At 42.3% G+C, this 17,922-nt stretch overlaps 1 protein-coding gene across 1 annotated transcript in view; it reads left to right on the top strand.

Annotated features, from left to right (window-relative positions):
- Positions 1-17,352, top strand: part of DTX1 (deltex E3 ubiquitin ligase 1) — a 106,677-nt gene extending 89,325 nt beyond the window's left edge. The window contains exons 6-10 of the mRNA XM_068240030.1: positions 4,959-5,020; positions 6,505-6,663; positions 9,123-9,284; positions 10,654-10,743; positions 11,731-17,352. Coding sequence (XP_068096131.1) covers positions 4,959-5,020; positions 6,505-6,663; positions 9,123-9,284; positions 10,654-10,743; positions 11,731-11,949 — 692 coding nt within the window. The 3' untranslated portion in view covers positions 11,950-17,352. The remainder of the gene's footprint in view (positions 1-4,958; positions 5,021-6,504; positions 6,664-9,122; positions 9,285-10,653; positions 10,744-11,730) is intronic.
- The last annotated feature ends 570 nt before the right edge of the window (positions 17,353-17,922 follow it).

The following is a 17,922-nucleotide window of genomic DNA, read 5'->3' as shown; positions in this document are numbered from 1 at the left end:
GCATAGCGCATTTAAGCTTCAAAAACATTTGGCAGTTTAGATCTTTAGGGATGGTTTCTAATCTGTCCTGAGGATTACCTATACTTAAACTCAACATTGCAAAGAGGATTTCTTCTTTTGAAGCACAGCTTTACAACATGATTTAACAAATCACTATTTGGAAGAGGAAACAAAAGGATTCTAGTGAGAGTTCCAAACTGCTGATTCTGTATTGTTTACGCTACAGAACTTCTGCACTGTTTATGCTACAAAACATATTCAGTTGCACTGCTTGGCCACAAGTATGATCACTCTGCTTGCGTAGAAACCAAGTGAGTAGTTACTTTACATGAGCATTTGAAGTAGAATACTGAGGAGCTTAGTGGCAGTCACTGTGGCAATGTGGAAGGATGCCACCTTTTCAGCAATTCAGTTCATCAAATATTTGGTCTGCTGGACAGGCCCCAGTCAACTGTTATGGCCCATACTCACGGGCAGCAAAAGTAGCCTGTCGCCAGCACACGTGAGCGTGTGGGCGACAGGCCGGCGACAGCTCGTCGCCACGTCCCTCCGCATACACACGCGGAAGAGGGACCAGCGGCCGCGACGGAAGCTGTCGCCGACGTTCCTCCTCCCCCCGCCGGAAGCTATGCGTATCCCAATGGAGGTTGCTGTCGCTAGTCCGCGTACTCACGCGGACTAGCGACAGCTGCGGCGGAGTTGCGGCGGCGACCTTCGCCAGGCGATTGAACATTTCAATCGCCTGGCGACATCAGCGACGGGCGACAGTTCGGGTTGCGCGCCCGTTCCAGGCGACAGTTCGGGGTGCGCGCGGCCCATATTCACGGGCGACCTGTCCCGCAAGACGCGCGCGCCGCGTGTTGAGGCGACAAAAGTCCCTCGTGAGTATGGGCCATTAGTGAGCTCTGTTAATGTGGAACAGAACCTCTATGTGCAACAGGTCAGTCATGTGACCACACAGACTTACAGCATGGGGAGCTCCAGTGCTTTCTCTGAAGCATTTTGCACACAAAAAAATGCCCCTTTCCAACAACATCAGGCTAAAAACTGTCTGTCATGAGTTTCATGATTTTCTATGGCTGAGCAGTTGCACATAAAATCACCATGGACAATGTAGAACACACAACAGAAGACTCCTTTCACTTTTCACACTGCATCTGTTGCTTTCAGTTATAACTGAAAGGACAACTGAGGTTCAGCCCAGGTGATGGTATTGTCCATGTTTCCCCTATGGCCTCTTTCACGCTGTACACTGGAAAAATGAAGCTTTTTCACAATGCACTGCTATGGAACATCTGATCAGTAAAAACAGATCAGTTTTTCAGCGTACACTATAAAAGAGTCCTAAGACTCTGGTGCATTGGAAACATGTTCTCTGGAGTGAAGAAACAATAAGTGTTGAGTATGACAGACTAATATGGGTTTATCTACTGCCAGCATAACGCTGCCTGTTTGCATTAATAGTGCCAACTGTAAAGTTTGGTGGTGGATTATTAATGATAGGGAGTTGTTTTTCGTGGTTTGTTCATTTATGTTAGCATCCAGTGACGTTCTAGAGAATTGTGCGTCCAGCTTTTGGCCCAATCCAATTCACTCAGTTTTCTCCAAGGAGATATTTTTTCATCTTCTGCTTAAAATAATTTTTCTTTTACCTAATGTGTAGAAGTATAAGTCATAGGACCTTTATTCAATGAACTTTTTACCCTAAATTTTCACCTAGGAGAAATTTTTAATCTTCTGTTTAAAATAAGTTTTCAGCACTCTGTATTTGAAAAAATACCAAACAGTAGGTTAAAAGTACTGTCAAAAATTATTCTATTTTCTTGCTTGCTGGTGACTTAAAAAACATTTGATTGATGAGATGTGAAAATATCCCCTAGGAGAAAAAATGAATTGGATTACACATTGTTTTAGCATGGTCTCTTATTTTACTCAACCATTCTGCTATGCACAAAACTAGCTGCATGAGGAAATGGTATACAGTGCGTTAGGTGAAAAAAAATGACTTGCCTGTACAGGGCCCAGACCCTTACCTCCCTGAACACCTTTGGAATAAGTCAAAACAATGACCTGGTCCTATCACTCAATATTTTTGCCTAACCTTATTGATGCTGTTTTGTCTGAATTGTTGAAAAACGTGACAATGTTCCAAAATATTGTGAACAGAGTTCCAAAAAAATGTTTGTTAAACCAAAACGTGAGTGATCAATTCCTTACTAATGTATGCATTCCCTGGTGGTCTAGTGGTCCCCCATCACTATATAGCTTTCCCTGGTCGGCCTTTGGTTCCCCGTAGTAGTAGGAGATATTATTATTTATTGTATTTATTGTATTTATAAGGCGCCAACATATTATGCAGAGTTGCACAATAGATAAATGGGTTAATATACAAGGTAGGACATACAAGGAACTCACAACAAAACTATATCATGCAAATGTCTTTGATAACAGTAGTTCAGTGTATTTTTTCGAAATAGAGTCTCTTCTAGTCCACTAGAGCAGGGCTTTTCAACCTGTGGTACGCATACCACCAGTGGTACTTTGCTGTTGGCCAGGTGGTACACTCCAAGTTTGCCTGTCACTTATTTGCCCGCCTGCCACTTGTCCTGGTCCTGTCCTGCTCCTTGCTGTGCTGCCCTGCGACATATGGAGACAGACAGGCGAATGGTGCACAATGACGGCAGGTATACTTCAAATACAGAAGTAGTATACTTCAAATACTGGAAGTGAACAGTGATGTCACTTTATTGTATTTGAAGTAGACGTGCCATCACTGTGCACCGTTTGCCTGGCTATCTCTTCACTGCGGCCAGATTACCACTGATCTGAGGTGTGAACTATTCCGCAGGGCAGCACTGCAAGGAGCGAGCAAGGGAGAACCAAACTTTGTGGTGAGTCACTGCCCAGCTCTCTGGTGGAGGGGGAGGCTACCGATATTGGCTGTCTACCTGCAGACTGCCAGTAATGGCAATCTGTAGGCTATCAATATAAATTGAATCCTTTTCCCCACCAATGCCTCCTGCAATTCTCCTCCCATATGCCCTCATTTTCTTAAAGTGTACCTGTAAGAAAAAAGTGCCCCTGGGTGGTACTTACCTCGTGAGGGGGAAGCCTCCGGGAACCCCCGAAGATCTCCTTCTCTGTGCGAGCACGTGCACAGTAGCGACTTTCCGCTCGGGGTCCGGTGGAAACAGCTGAGCCTGATCAGGTTAGATCTACTGCGCAAGCACACTGGTGGTACGTGAAATTTTTTAGGCGATACAAGTGGTACAGTGAAAAGGTTGAAAAGCCCTGCACTAGAGGGTTGTCAGATAGTGAGGTTGCATAATCAAGCTGGAAACTCTAGGGGAGTGGGCCCTGCCAGAGGCTTTTAAGCGGTGAAGGTAGAGACAATAGTTGTGTCTGTTGAGAGGGTGCCCAGCAAAACGTATTATGGTAGATAGAACATGCAGTTATGTGCAAATGTGCACAATATAGTGTTTAGTCTAATGTCTTATTTAGACATTTCTATTCTGGAATAAGATGATTTTTTTGAGAAAGCTTTGTTCCAAGTGGCAGCCTAAGAGAGGCTGGGGCCCCCGGCTGTCGTGCGCACCAGTGTTTGTGATTGCAGTTGGAACTTTAATAAGAGCTTTTTAGTTATTCATAAAGGAAATTTTAGAAAACTTTTTATACTGTTATCTGTGTTCTTGTTGTTAGGATTTCCTTACAATTTCTGTAACACATTTCACTATGATGGGAAGTACAGGAGAATGTCACAAACAGCAATAAAAACACAAAAAAGATCCTGCTAGAAATTGCTTTTTATGCCTGGTTCACACTGCAAGAGCTTTTTAAGAGCTAGTGATTTTAATAGCTCTTGCTAATGCAATGCTATGGGGGATTTTTATAAAAGTACATCGCTCAAGTGAGAACAATCTCATAGCATTGCATTAGCAGTAGCTTTTAAAATCAAAAGCTCTTGCAATGTGAAACAGCCTTTATTGCTGTTTCCTGATTTGTGGGCTTTCTATTTACTTCCTGTTCCCTATGTGGCATAGTTTACTGGGAAATGAGGTGAAGGCTCTGCACAAGGCACAAAGACAACAATCAATCCAGTCTAGTTGGTAAAAAAAAGAAAAAAAAAGTTCCTCAGTGTAGTTTAACCTGATTGAGAATATTTTCAGGTTTTTTTGCCCTATTTGAAATATAAAGTGTACGCTAACAATTCAGTCCAAGCTTAAATAATTACGTTTATCTTCCAATGATAGTCTGTCTGGTAGTTCCTACGATAAATAAGCCTAATGCAGTACCACCGATCTCCTTGGCTGGAGTGCATAGGAAAGCTTCTGAGTTAAAATGCAGTAATTCAGTGTGACAGATTGCTAAGCAAGCTCATGGTGAACCAGAACTCTTAAGGTGGCAACACACCATACAATTTTTTAAATATCTGTTCAATGTAAGAATTGCAATCATTTTTTCTCACTGATTGTAACATTTCAAAGATCTGACCAATGTACCACACACGTATGTTACATTTTTCCCCAGTTATGATAAAAATGATTGAAAACGCTGACAAAATTGCTAGGGTGTGTATATTAATAAGTTGACAATCTAACACACACCATACAATCTTTAGAAAGATTGAAGAAAAATATCTGGCATTCCAGATCGATAAAAATCGAAGAAAACGGGTAATCGGGCGATCGGATTTTTCAGTCGAATGAAAAAAAAGCTTTCGATTTTTTTGGGAGATCTGATCATTTTTATCGAATTGCCGTAAAATCGGATCATTTTATTGTGTCGTGTGTGGCCACCTTTAGGAGTGTGTAGGGGGCTGAAGAGGACAGGAGTGCTGCATTGTGGGAGACCTCACATGCTCACTCCATCCTGAATAATCTCATGTACCTTCTGTTTTAAGAAGGCAAATTTCTGTTGGTCCAGTGTGGTCAATAAAAGTATCTCCCTAACATTAACAGGCAAGAATCCAGAAGAAGTTGTGCGACGATACATACAGAAAGTGAAGTCTCCACCAGATGAGGTAAGTGCAACAGCTGGACTGGCCTGTTCATAGCTAACTGCAGGTCACATTCATATTTTGAAACTGAATAAGGGGATAAATCAAAAGAAGGATACCTGGCACTCCATGGAGCTGGGGATGGGGCATGGCAGCAAAATAGTTAATCTTAACTCATTGCTGCTGAAGGCAGGTCTCCCTGTTTACAGAGCATTTGCTGGAAAAGCAGATTTAGCCTGAGAAACCAAAGGAAAATGGGTCCGGGCTCTGTCCAAGTGAACGTGTGAACAAGGGTCCTTGTCACTGCAATTAGTTGTCATTCAGAAGCTGTTGAACACGGACAGTGCCCCAGCCTTTTTTTCCTCGGTTTCTAAACAAGGAATGATATCTTGACAACTGCTCTACTAATACATCTAATAATCTTTATTGCAACCCCCCTTCCCACCCAAAAAAAACCCAACCCAACTGGCAGCTGCCGTAAGAACCATATGACATGTATTCCATATTTACCAATCTCAGGTATAGTTTAATCAGCTATATGTGTGGGCTGTACCGTGTACAAGTATGCAGGAAAAAAACACCTATCACAATAATGCAAACATGAGATAAATATTCATATTCACAATCATTGGGACACAAAAGGTCCCCAGAACAAGTGGAACCTGGGTTTAGTGATCCGGTGTGTCCACTGACCATGAACTATCATTCAAATGCACAATGCAAACAAATAATTCAAAAAGTGCACCTATCCATATAAAAAAGAATGAACAGAGCATAAATGAATCAAAATACTCTACCTTATCCCAGTCTCCAAAAGTCTTCAGTAGGGATGAGCAAGATTTGCGGGAAGCTCTCCATCTTCCCAGCACTTCTGCTTTCACAGTCGGGAGGATGGAGAGCAGTGTGCAGTGCAATGGCTAGAGGAAGTGATGTAGGTAAGTTAGCCCTCTGTGCCACAGCCCAGGCCTTCTCTCGCTCGGGGACAGTTTTGCTTCTCACATAGCTAATCTTGCTTGACCCTATTGTTCAGTGCCAAATAAAAAAACGTAAGTGATAACCAGGGCTATGTTAATGAGATGCAAATAATTCCAAGCTGATGCAGATGTGTTAATTTTATGCAAATTCATGTAGCTTGAAAATGCACCAGATAAACAGTGGTTGCATTTGATTGGTCAATTTTTAAGCTAGATACATTTGCATACAATTACAATAAAGTTTGCATCAACTCTAAATTATTTGCATTTTCTTGGCCATCCTTGGTATAACAAGTGTCCAAACATTAGGATGTATATAAGAGCAGCACAGATGGAAAACTCAAACTACAAACATAGTGGAGGTGATACTTAGTATAATATGAAGTAATAGGAGGCCTGAAAAATATGTCCCAGCAGAGCCTGGCCAGTGTGGTCCCTCTCAGACGCCACCAGCATACATCTCACATCCCCTAAAATGATCACAAAAGTTTGCATGATGCTTCATATCATTACAATTTTCTTTTGCTGTTTTAGGACTGCACCATCTGTATGGAACGTCTGGTCACTGCGTCTGGCTATGAGGGCGTCCTCACTCACAAAGGGATCCGCGCAGACCTGGTCGGAAAGCTGGGGAAATGTAATCACATGTATCACGTTCTGTGCCTGGTGGCCATGTATAACAATGGCAACAAGGTAAGGAGAGGAATGCTCAGGAAAGGAGAATCCCCTCTACCCTCAATGCAAAATAATTCATTAAGTCAACTATCCTTCCATAGTAACAGAAACAATGTTGGCATTCTGACAGAACAATAAAACCCATCTATTAACTTTTAGGGACTACCTACCAGTAATAATATATTCAGTTAAACTACAGGAAAATTGGTGCCTTTAAAGCCAGTTTTTAAAACATTTTTGTAGTGTGGGACAAGTTAGAATACCCAACTAGTTTTAATTACTGGGCTCAATTTCTGGTCCCCAAGACTACCAAGTCACGGAGATCCATTGAGGTCCCAGAGACAGGATGTCAGATCTCTCCGAGGGGACACCCAAGAATAACGCCAAACAAGAAAAAAAGTTTTAAACAGTTTCCACAGTAACATTGCTAACCTGAAATTTTGGTCTAGAATTTGGGGACTAAAACCTCCTGGTGGCGCCTGACCCTTAACCCCCCCCACCCTTACTGTCCTGGGGTGCTTAAATCTTACAATTTGCAATTTTTCATGATTGCGGTAGTGTGTTTTCAAAAGCATTCCCTGGAAAGGACCTACACAAAGATGCCAGGCAGCATGCCTATACCTATGCACACAATTCTGGCAGTTGGACTATGCAACTTCTGCTTTCGAAAATAAAGCACGGTAAATCATGTGAATTCTATACAATACAATACAGAAATTGATTATGCTGATCATGTTGGTAAGAGTCTATTTCTTGCAGACAGAGAACTCTGTCAGGCTCCCCAGAGCTATGCTAGGATAAGCTGTGTGTCCTGGGAAAAGGTGAAGAGGTGAAGTGCTGCTGATGCTTATCACCACAGATCAGGAGGGCTGGCTCCAACAAAAACACAAATTGCCTGACACATATACAGGACTGTTGGTGTCATGTAAGCTGCTGCTAGGGCTTACATTCTGGGGAGGGCTTATATTTATAGGTTTTCATGATAGTGGTTCTTTAAAGATTATATTTTTAGAGCTTTTCTGTGGTTAGAGTTTATGCAGCAATCATTTGAAAGCAGAGAATTGATTTGTAAAATTGTAGGAATATCTGGTCTCTGTGAAGTTAACAGCTCTATCATACCTCCCAACTTTTTGAGATAAGAAGGAGGTACACTTTAAAGAGAGTCTGAAGCGGCCCTAAATCACTGTTTTTTCTTCACAATCCTTTCAGGCATGATTGTCCTACCTGAAACGCCACATCCCCGTGGCTGCAGTCCCAATTAATCCTACCAAAATCCCCAGGGGGAGATTAGGGCAGCGATTCCATGTAGAGGCAGAGCTTTGGGTTGTAGCTCTGCCTCTACTCTGTCAATCTGTGTGGATCTCCGCCTCTCCCCGCCTCTCTCAGTCTTCCTTCACAGAGAGGGGCGGGGAGAGGCAGTGATCAGCGCAGATTGACATGAATGGAGGCAGAGCTACAGCCCAAAGCTCTGCCTCCCCTGGCAGCAAAATCCAGGACCAGGAAAGTCTTCGATTTTTGCCCTGGGGTTTTAAGGGGATTAATTGAGATTTCAGCCGCGGGAATGCGGCGTTTCAGAGGGGGCAATCATGCTTAACAGCATTGTGAAGAAAAAACTGTGATTTAATGAGGCTTCAGTCTCTTTAAGACATGCCTCTGTCACACCCCTAACCACGCCCCCAGCACACCCCTCTCCTTGCATATCACAAAGAATTCAGTATCAAAGGATGTCATTTTATTATTCAAACCACATTGATCCTACCTATTATCTTTCGTTTTTCTTCATTTTAACTTTTAAAAACAAGAAATGTATCAATTTAATTGATGGGAATAGAAAGTTTAGAGTCAGTAAAACAATTATTGCTGTAGAAAAATACATATATTATCACAGATCTGTACATCAGTCCTGAAAGTGGGAAAAATAAGGAAGAGGGACAGAGAAATTTGGTTCCCAAAGAGGGACTGTCCCTCCAAAAGAGGGACAATCAGTTGGGAGCTATGGCTCTATGTAAAGAATATACAGTAGATGATTGGTCTTTGGGTGCTTCTGAACAACACAGTTTTTACGCTTGGTAAAGACTCGGTGTGAGACATCAGACTCAATCAAGCAGCCAGATAGAGTTTGCTGCCAGTGAATATGGATGACCGTATAGCAGCCTGGGCTTGGCCCAGCAGACCTATTCATTGCTACAGAGGCAGAGGGGCCAAGTAAGGGGTAATATGATTCTGATTCAAGGAAGAAGAAAAATACTACCAGGCTGATTATATTCTCCCAGAGCAGAGTTATAGTGGGGGGATGCTTGTACATAGCGTGCATGAAATGGTCCAGTCCATAAGAGAACTATCTAACATCTCAATACATTTGTGGTTCTTGTATGCTTCTCTCATCTGATGTCTGTAAGCAAATCATCTACTGTATGCAATACCCGAGCTGTATGTTATTGTCATCCTCCTCACACTTGTGATGTTTTCCTGTGCAGGATGGCAGCTTGCAGTGCCCCACCTGTAAAGCAATCTATGGAGAGAAGACGGGCACACAGCCTCCAGGGAAGATGGAGTTCCATGTCATTCCACACTCTTTGCCGGGGTACCCAGAGTACAAGACTATCCGCATTGTGTATGACATCCCCAGCGGGATGCAGGTACCCCTCCTTTGTCAGGATAATTCACAGACATACAAAATCCATTCCTGCTTTCATTTTCCATTTTCTTTTTAGATTTATGTTTATGATCCTTTGCTGTATAATAATGTGTATGATTCCTTATGTATGTGAATTGAGTTCATTGTGTCAAAGTTTTATAGAGGCCACCCTGCAGTGCTAGGGAGTCTTGCTCAAGGACTCCTTACTGAATAGGAACTGACCCTAGTCAGGATTCAACCACTGGTCTCCCATGTCAAAGGCAGAGCCCTTAACTATGTCATAGACCTTCATTCAATCCACTTTTTCTCTTGACTTTTCTCCTAGGAGAACCCTGTAATTGAAACCAAAGAGTAGGTGAAGAAGTAGTGTAAAAATTATTCTGAGCATTGTCTTGCTCACTGGTGGCTTAAAAGGCATTTTATTGATAACATGTGAAAATATCACATAGAAGAAAACTTAAGAGAAAAAGTGAATTGAATAAGGGCCATAGTGTATGCTTGAAAAGGTATCATAGCACACTGAGGGGGTTTCAATGCTGATCACATTTGCTTTGATAGTTCAAATATCGATAATGTCATATTACTGATGATTTACTATAGACTCGCAATCTGTATGGTATCTGCCCGCCTCTGGGATAAAAATGGTATATCTGTTGGGGAGTCCTATCCGGGTTAGAGGTCCATCACTCCTCAGCTTCAATCATCCAGGAAAAGAACTAGTCCCGGCAGAAGGGTTGAGTTCTGCCGGGACTAGTTCTTTTCCTGGATTACTATAGACTCGCCCAGCGTCTGTTCTCACTACCTCCCCCCCCCCCCCTCCCCACACACACACTAGTGCCTAACACTAACCCACCCTCCTAGTGCCTAACACTAACCCACCCTCCTAGTGCCTAACTCTATTCTCCCTTCCTATCCCCTTACACTAACTACCAATGTTCAAACAATGGACTCTAAAGTAGCCAATGTAACCGATCGTCTACTAATGGGCGATTGGCTACTCAAAGTACCTATTATTTAATCTGTATTTATAGCTGGCGTATAGCTCCTACTAGCTGACTGTCTACTATCTGGTGCACACCGTTGCGCATCATGTGCTTAAATCACTAACTGGGTGCTTGTTAGCTGGCATTTGCATTGGCGCTTATGAGACACAACAAACTGTTCCATGTGAATTCTAGTAAAAAACATTTTTTTTACTGTGAATATACTCACATAGGCAGTGTGCAGATATTTACCATATATGTTAGAATAAATTCTAATAATTACAAAAGTGTTACATTACATCAGTGTTATTATGAATCTTATCTTTTCAACTCATCCAGGGCTGTTATTTTTATGTAACATTTATTAACTGTTGTCACTCTTGCCAGGGACCCGAGCATCCCAACCCAGGCCGGAAGTTCACAGCCAGAGGATTCCCACGCCACTGTTACCTGCCGGATAATGATAAAGGGAGGAAGGTGAGTACTGTGGTGACCATTATACACAGGAATAGAGATAGGCAATAATAACCACAGCTTACATGCAAAATAAAGCAAATATTATAGCATACAGTTTGGTTTAGGCCAATCAAAATCTTCAGCAAATGAATTTTGGCTCAGTTTGCAATTCACATAAAATTTACATGCGAGTCAGAATAAGTATCTCATTGGCCAGCTATACAGAGGAAGACTGGTGTTTATAAGTGATAAAGGGCTTGATTCACTAAGACAAATAGCATACCTTATCAAAGTTAACGCACCTTATAAGAGTAGCATAGCAAGCGCTACGAACACGCAGGGGCTCAGGGTAGGACAAGTGGAGCTCTCGTCATTGCCAATTAGCAGGCATAAGTTCGCTATGCTACTCTGATAAGGTGTGTTAACTTTGATAAGGCGTGTTAACTTTGATAAGGCGTGCTATTTGTCTTAGTGAATCAAGTCCAAAGAGTGCCAATAAGGTACAGGCTGTTTTCAGCTTATTACTAGTGTACAGAAACAAATGCTAAGATGACAAGCACAAATATTTTGCCTCATGTAAAATGAAACACTGGAGTGACGTTGTAGCCTACAAGAATTACCAAATGGTTAATTTAAAATATTTTTATACATATGGTGCTCAGTGCACTTGAAGGCCAATTGGCCCAAGCCTGTAAAGGTTTTTTACCTTTATCTGGATCAACTGGGATATGTGCGAGTTCAAGACGGTGATTTTTTTTTTTTTCCTGGTTGAACTTGATGGATAGATGTCTTCTTTCAACCAAACTATGGAGCTATGAAGCATCTGCTGGTGTGCTGCCCGCTTGAGAAATAAAGCTGAGCTTGTCTTGGACCCAACAAATGGGCAAGGACTGTCAAAATATCTACATGTAAATCACTCTTAAAGCTTGTTAAAAATATGTTTGCCCGCTATACATCTACTGTATATTTAGCCTAATATAAGCTTTCCTCTGTCCTCTTTGTTTCTAGGTATTACGGATGCTAGTAGCAGCCTGGGATAGACGTCTCATATTTTCTATTGGAACATCCAGTACGACGGGGGAATCCAATACAGTGGTATGGAATGAGATTCACCACAAGACTGAGTTTGGATCAAACCTAACTGGTCATGGCTACCCAGATCCCAACTACTTGGACAATGTGATAGCTGAACTTACGTTGCAAGGGGTCCTTGATGATCGTCTCTAGTACTCAGTCTGCGGGACCCTCCCTTAACTGTGGGGCCAACACTAGGTTTAGAGCCTTATCACCTTTGCTCTGCTGGCAAGAACCCCTTTTTTTCAGGGGATATAATCCTACCAGAAGTGGAAACTCCACCATACTGCCTTGATTATTAAAAGGGCAAATATGTGATGTTTTGCAGAGCATAAGAAAAATGCAGCATCACTTGTATGTCAGAGAAGCATGGAAGCACTCTTAACAGCATCTCAGGCCGCACCGGCAGTGCAAGTAGCAAAGTATCACCCTACAAAGCATGATAATTCTGGGACAAAACCAGTCTGATTGCAAGCAAGTTGCTTTTACTCAATGAATACAGAAGAAGCAGAGCTCCTTTACCAAGCTGTGCAGAACTTTGGGCGTTAGACTAATATGCCACATGCCACCCATTCATTTCTTGACAAGTGGTTGGCATTGAGTTCTATGGCAAAGTGCCATGCCTTGGTTTATCTAAACACTAGAAAGTTAATCTAGGTGTTAAGCATCCCTCTTATTACCACTTCAAAGCCAAAACCCAGAGCAGCCTCCTCTCTCTCATCTCCTGCGTGACCAAAGTACATGTTGTGTGATGTGTGTGTGCTATACGAATCAACACTATATAGGTTTGCTCACCTTAGCAATGACAGTAACCATAAGGCTGTGAGTATGGAGCAATAAGGAGTATGTGAAGTGATCCAGTGTTCCAGGAAGCACTATTAGACTTCTATAGCAACATAGCAGAAAAAGCAGTGGTGGTGTGCTGCAACCTCAACCAGCAGTGGGCTTTACATCTGTCAGCTGTTGAAGTACGATTGGTTGCTGCATATCTAGGCTTTTTGCACTGTGTTATTATATAAGGATCTATTAGTGACTCTAAGCACTAATGAGAAAAAAATGTAGCAGTTATTTGTCATATATACCATACATTTATGTAAAATACAGATTCATTCCCTCTCTACAGTCCACCCTCATTCTTTGAATTATTTTGTGTTGCATATTTTTTTTCACTGCCATACCATAGAATCCTCCATACAGTAGTTCTGCATGACAAAGATAACCCGAGGACACACACATTGGTTCAGATCTTGCTTTTCGTATTGCAGAAAGCTGCATGAGCTGTGCAATAATACAGATGTTTAGTTATACACACCAGATATTTAAACAGAGGTGCCAAAAAGGCACTGTTGATTTCAGTTAACAATTAGCTTTATTCGCCTACTCCACAATGCAATGCATTTCGCAGGTGCAATCCTGCTTCATCAGGCAAATAAGGGAGCAACTATATTCGGTACTAAGAAAGCCAAGTGCCTCTGTTTCTACACCTAATGGAGGGGCATATTCACTGTCCAACTTTTTAGTCTGAGCAGTGGCCACAGTAAAGATATGCCTGCCAAGCCTGGCTCAGTGTGCATAAGTAATTTGCTGTGAAAGGGGAGGAAACGGGTGCTACAATCTCAAATAGTTGGATGGGCAACAGCTGTACAGGCATTAGACTAATACCTGATTCAAAAACACAGCAGTTATCCCAGCCTGCTTATATACACAGATGGAGTTGACAACAAGAGCAGGCATTTCAAAAAATGGTCAAACACATTTGAAAACCTGTAGGTTGCCCCAGCTGGTAAAAGCTAACACTTGATCCAAACATAAATATCTAGATTAGGTGACAATTATCTAATGTTTATAGAAAACTTCACATTACAAGAATTGGCCAGTAACCTGAAAACACGCGTTAGCTGAAATTTTGGAGACAACTAAATACAAAGATGCCTGCTAGAAGATTTGCAGTTTTATTAAGCTAGTGAAGCGATCCAGGTTGCCCTGATACACAGATTGGCAACTGCTGTGCTCAGATGCAACTCCATGGGGGGGGGCCTGTCAGTCCACCGCCCATGTCAAGCACTAGAAAGCACCTGGCCAGTAAACCGGAGCAGCTGACCACCTTCAAATGCCTGTGGAAAAGAGGCCTTAATCTGTTCTCTAGCTGTTCTCTAGCATCTCTTGCTGTGGCTGCCTAAATGAATCAGATTCTGGCTGGAAGCACAATGCTGTGGACTAAAATTCTGCTGAGGGTGCATTGTAAAATCTGCACTGGGGTCCATAGCACCATAGCTGCACCCCTGTTTGCTGACAAGACAAGCAGGTTACCAGCTAACTGATGGATTTTCCAAGCTTACCTCATCAGCCATTTATCTGATAGTAGAGATAGATTGCCTCACATTACAGCCCTCCCACTACTGCCGTGAGAATGGATTGTGAATGGAATTTAGTGCACACAGCTGAAGTATAGAGTGACTTCTTGCAAAAATTGTGTTTAAAAAAAGAGCACCAAATTCTCAATACCTGCTTCTGCAGAGCAAAGTCAGACAAAAAAAAGAAAACAAAAACTAGACTCCTGTAGAACAAAAGGGGGAATAATAAAGCATAATTCACTGTGATGACACAAATCTATTTTGTGCTCATATAAACCCTTTACCATGCACATAATTATATAATATTCACAGAAGTAAATTGACTGGAATACACAAGAAAACTGAGTACAAAACTGGCGCAAAATATTGTGATGTATATCATGAACACCAGGTAATTCTAGTCAGGTTCTTTCACCGCTACCATAAACCATAATGTTAATTACAGCTATAACAATGCAGGGGGAAAAAACACAAAATGTTATTTATTTATTGTATTTATAAAGTACCAACATATTACGCTGCGCTGGACATAGTTATGGTGACAGACAATATTTAGCGGTGATATACAGCAATACGACAATACAGGAATACATGCAAACCAGATCATGCAGCACAGTATGAGTACAAGGTAATGCTTAATCAGTCACTGGATGGGAGCATGGAGATTAGGCAAGTTGAGTTCACTCATGAATTCACTCAGACCCATAGGATGGGTGTACAGTAATGGAGGTGCATGAACAGGTAGGAGACATAAGGAGGAGGACCCTGCCTGAAGGCTTACAATCTATAGGACACTGTAATTCAGGTACAGGTGTTTCAACATTTTAGCATACCCATTAAAATAGCATAGAAATGCTACTGAGCATGTGCAAAGTCATAAATTAACCTCATAATACACACCAGCAGCACTAACCTTGCAACCAGAGTTACCAGCCGTTGGAACACCTGCAATGGCCGGACCCCTGATTATGCCACTAAAGGAGTAGGCTAGGTAATCAGTAGGTAAATATATTGGTTATATTCCCCGAGATTACTTAGCACAGGGAGAACCATCTCTCGGCTTTTCCCTGCGCCCAAATTGTAGCCGCTGGGAACATACAGTATGTACTCAGGTATTGGGCCTACTATACTGCACTGGTGGGAATTCTGCTACATAATTCACCCTTTTTTTAAATCTACGGGAGTCTAGTTTTGTTTCATTCACCAATAAGAAACTAAGACGGGCACAGGCTAAAGTTACCTTTTACCTTTATTCTAGTATCAGATTCATGCAGAAGAGCCCCCCGCTGGGAAATGCTCCCCCCTAACTTAACAGCTGTTTAGCGAGTTGTACTCACATCATCAGAGGTGGTTTGCTAAGGGGTGCAGGGAGGCCGGTGACTGCGCCATATACACTTCCTCATTTCAATGCTATTGAAGCGGGGCGCCTCCCTCTCCCTCACGTCATTCCCCCTGCAAGCCTGTAACAGGATAAAAGTGTACCTGTGACAAGAAAAGGGAAAAGATAGATACATAGCTCAGTAGATAGTAACATAACTCTGGATAGTTCAGAGGCTTCCCCTATCCGCCTCAACCTCACCATTCCAACGCTGGGATAGTCTGAACATATTCGTCAAAAACATGTTCCTACGGCTGCACTCCCATCCATGTACAAGCGTGGTCGCACTGTGCATGCATGGGGACCATGAAGCCGATTGTGCACCTAGGTAAAAGCTGTGCGTGAGCGGTTTTTTTGTCGCTGTGCTGGCTGTACTTGTACATGTTCTTGTACACAGACTGGAGCGCAGCCGCAAAGCAGAAGAGGGTCCCAAAGAGCAGCGGTGGGGTGGAGGAGGAATCGAAAGACCTCTGGATCATCCAGAGACTTTCCTGTAGGGAGGTAAGTACCTAACTTTTTCCTTATTTTTCCTCACAGTTATTGCTTTAAGTATTGTAAGCAGGTTTAATCATTGGCTTCTACGAGGCACATCATTACAAAAGTTGGTCTTTGAGACTTCCCTGTACTGATAACTGTGCATAAAGATTATTTTTTTTTTATTCCAACTCACAGGATAAGAAAGCGATCCAGTTGTACATGTGGAAACTGCTGCCTAATGCTTTATATGAATCCCTCTTGTAATATATTCCTGGCATGAACTGAAAGTTTGGTGATGTTTTGCAATGTACTGTGGCCCTTTCTGCACTGCAGGCAAAGGTGCTGAACCAGTGGTGTACCGGGTGAAGCTTAGGGTATCATTGTGTGGACTTGCATGTGGATGTGGTGAATGCACTGGACAAGCAGGTACAGGTAATGCAGGGCCTCTGGGCGTAGCTGCTGGCATTTCTGGAACTTTTCTAAGCATTATTGGACTTCTGCTGCAGGTATAATAACCTTTATTTAGCTGCACTCTACATCTGGTCAGAAATGTTCCAATGTATAACTTCATTTATGTCAGATAGTAGCTTTTACATTGCATTTGACGGTTAAAGTGATTCCTAGGGAAAATATAAAAACACCAACATTATTTGATCCAGTTATGTATCCATAAATAAAATAATTAAATGTATTTTAAATTGCTGCTAGTAACTGCCTGGAGTCTCTCAGTCGCCTTCCCATAATCCTCTGCACAGGAAGAATCAGCTGAGTTTCTGTTGTTGCATGTAATTCTGCAAATCTAATGTTTTCAGACATTTAACTGAAGGGCATCAGACTCATTTATAGTCCAGTAAGCAGACAGGTGCTAGCGGAAAGTGCAGACCTGCCATCATCAGTAGCAGCATTGCCTTCTAGGCTTTGCAGTGTGAGTGAAGAATATACAGCCAAGTAACACTATTCCCTTATTAAATTGCTTTACAAAGCTTTCAAAAGGGGCAAATTCTATTCTTAGGTGACATCGTAAGGCCTGTTATGCAGTGCCAAATTCACCATAAGGCACTGTAATCACTAGTCTACATGTTCCCTTTCCTGAGCGCCTCCATCTTTCCCTATGAAGAGTCCAGCTCTCGGCATTCCACTGACAAGATCTCCCTTCAGTCAGAGGCACCTCTAGCTGCTCAATACTGAGGGTCCCCTAGCTATCTAATACTTGGGGCACTTCTAGCTACTTAATATTGAGGGTACACCTGGCCACCTAATACTAAGGGGTATCTGTAGCTACCTATGACGGGCAAGGGAAGTAAGAGAGAAGTAAGAGCTGGGCCAGCCAACACACTTGTGGTTCAGTTCAGGGGAAGAGGGGGGGGGGGGGTTGTAGGTTTATGGAGGGGTGAAATCTAAGGTATAGCTACATACCAATGCATGCTAACACACTCCCCATGTTGTTCAATGGGCATTTCCTTGTATAGCTCTCTAACGGATTTGTTTCTGGACAGTATACGCAGAAATGTGGACATACTCTGGAAAATACATTGCAAAAGCATTTAGTGTGACCAAAAGGTTGGGAGGAAGACTTGGAATAGGTTTATTGACAAAATAATGGGTCATATTCGACTGGCTACTTACAAACCTGTCATATAAAGAGATTGTATCACAGTTTGTGTTGTTATTGCTCCCCCTGACAAAGGTGGTGGGAGACAATAGTTTTTTTAAACTAAAGTGTTAACCTCTCATAGGCACCAGCAAATGAATGGAATTAGATTATTTTTTAAAAAAAGATGTTCAGCATTGGATTTTCTCAGAATAATGGTGGGAGTGTGTTCCACAGATTTGGAGCTGCATGGTAAACCTGTGCACCATATGCTTTTAAGCAGTTCTGTTAGGCCTCTTTTCCACGGGAGGCTGAAGTCAGTGAAT

The sequence above is a fragment of the Hyperolius riggenbachi genome, chromosome 1 (assembly GCF_040937935.1).
Source record: "Hyperolius riggenbachi isolate aHypRig1 chromosome 1, aHypRig1.pri, whole genome shotgun sequence".
Lineage (NCBI taxonomy): Eukaryota > Metazoa > Chordata > Amphibia > Anura > Hyperoliidae > Hyperolius > Hyperolius riggenbachi.
This window is presented reverse-complemented; position numbering and strand designations above follow the sequence as displayed.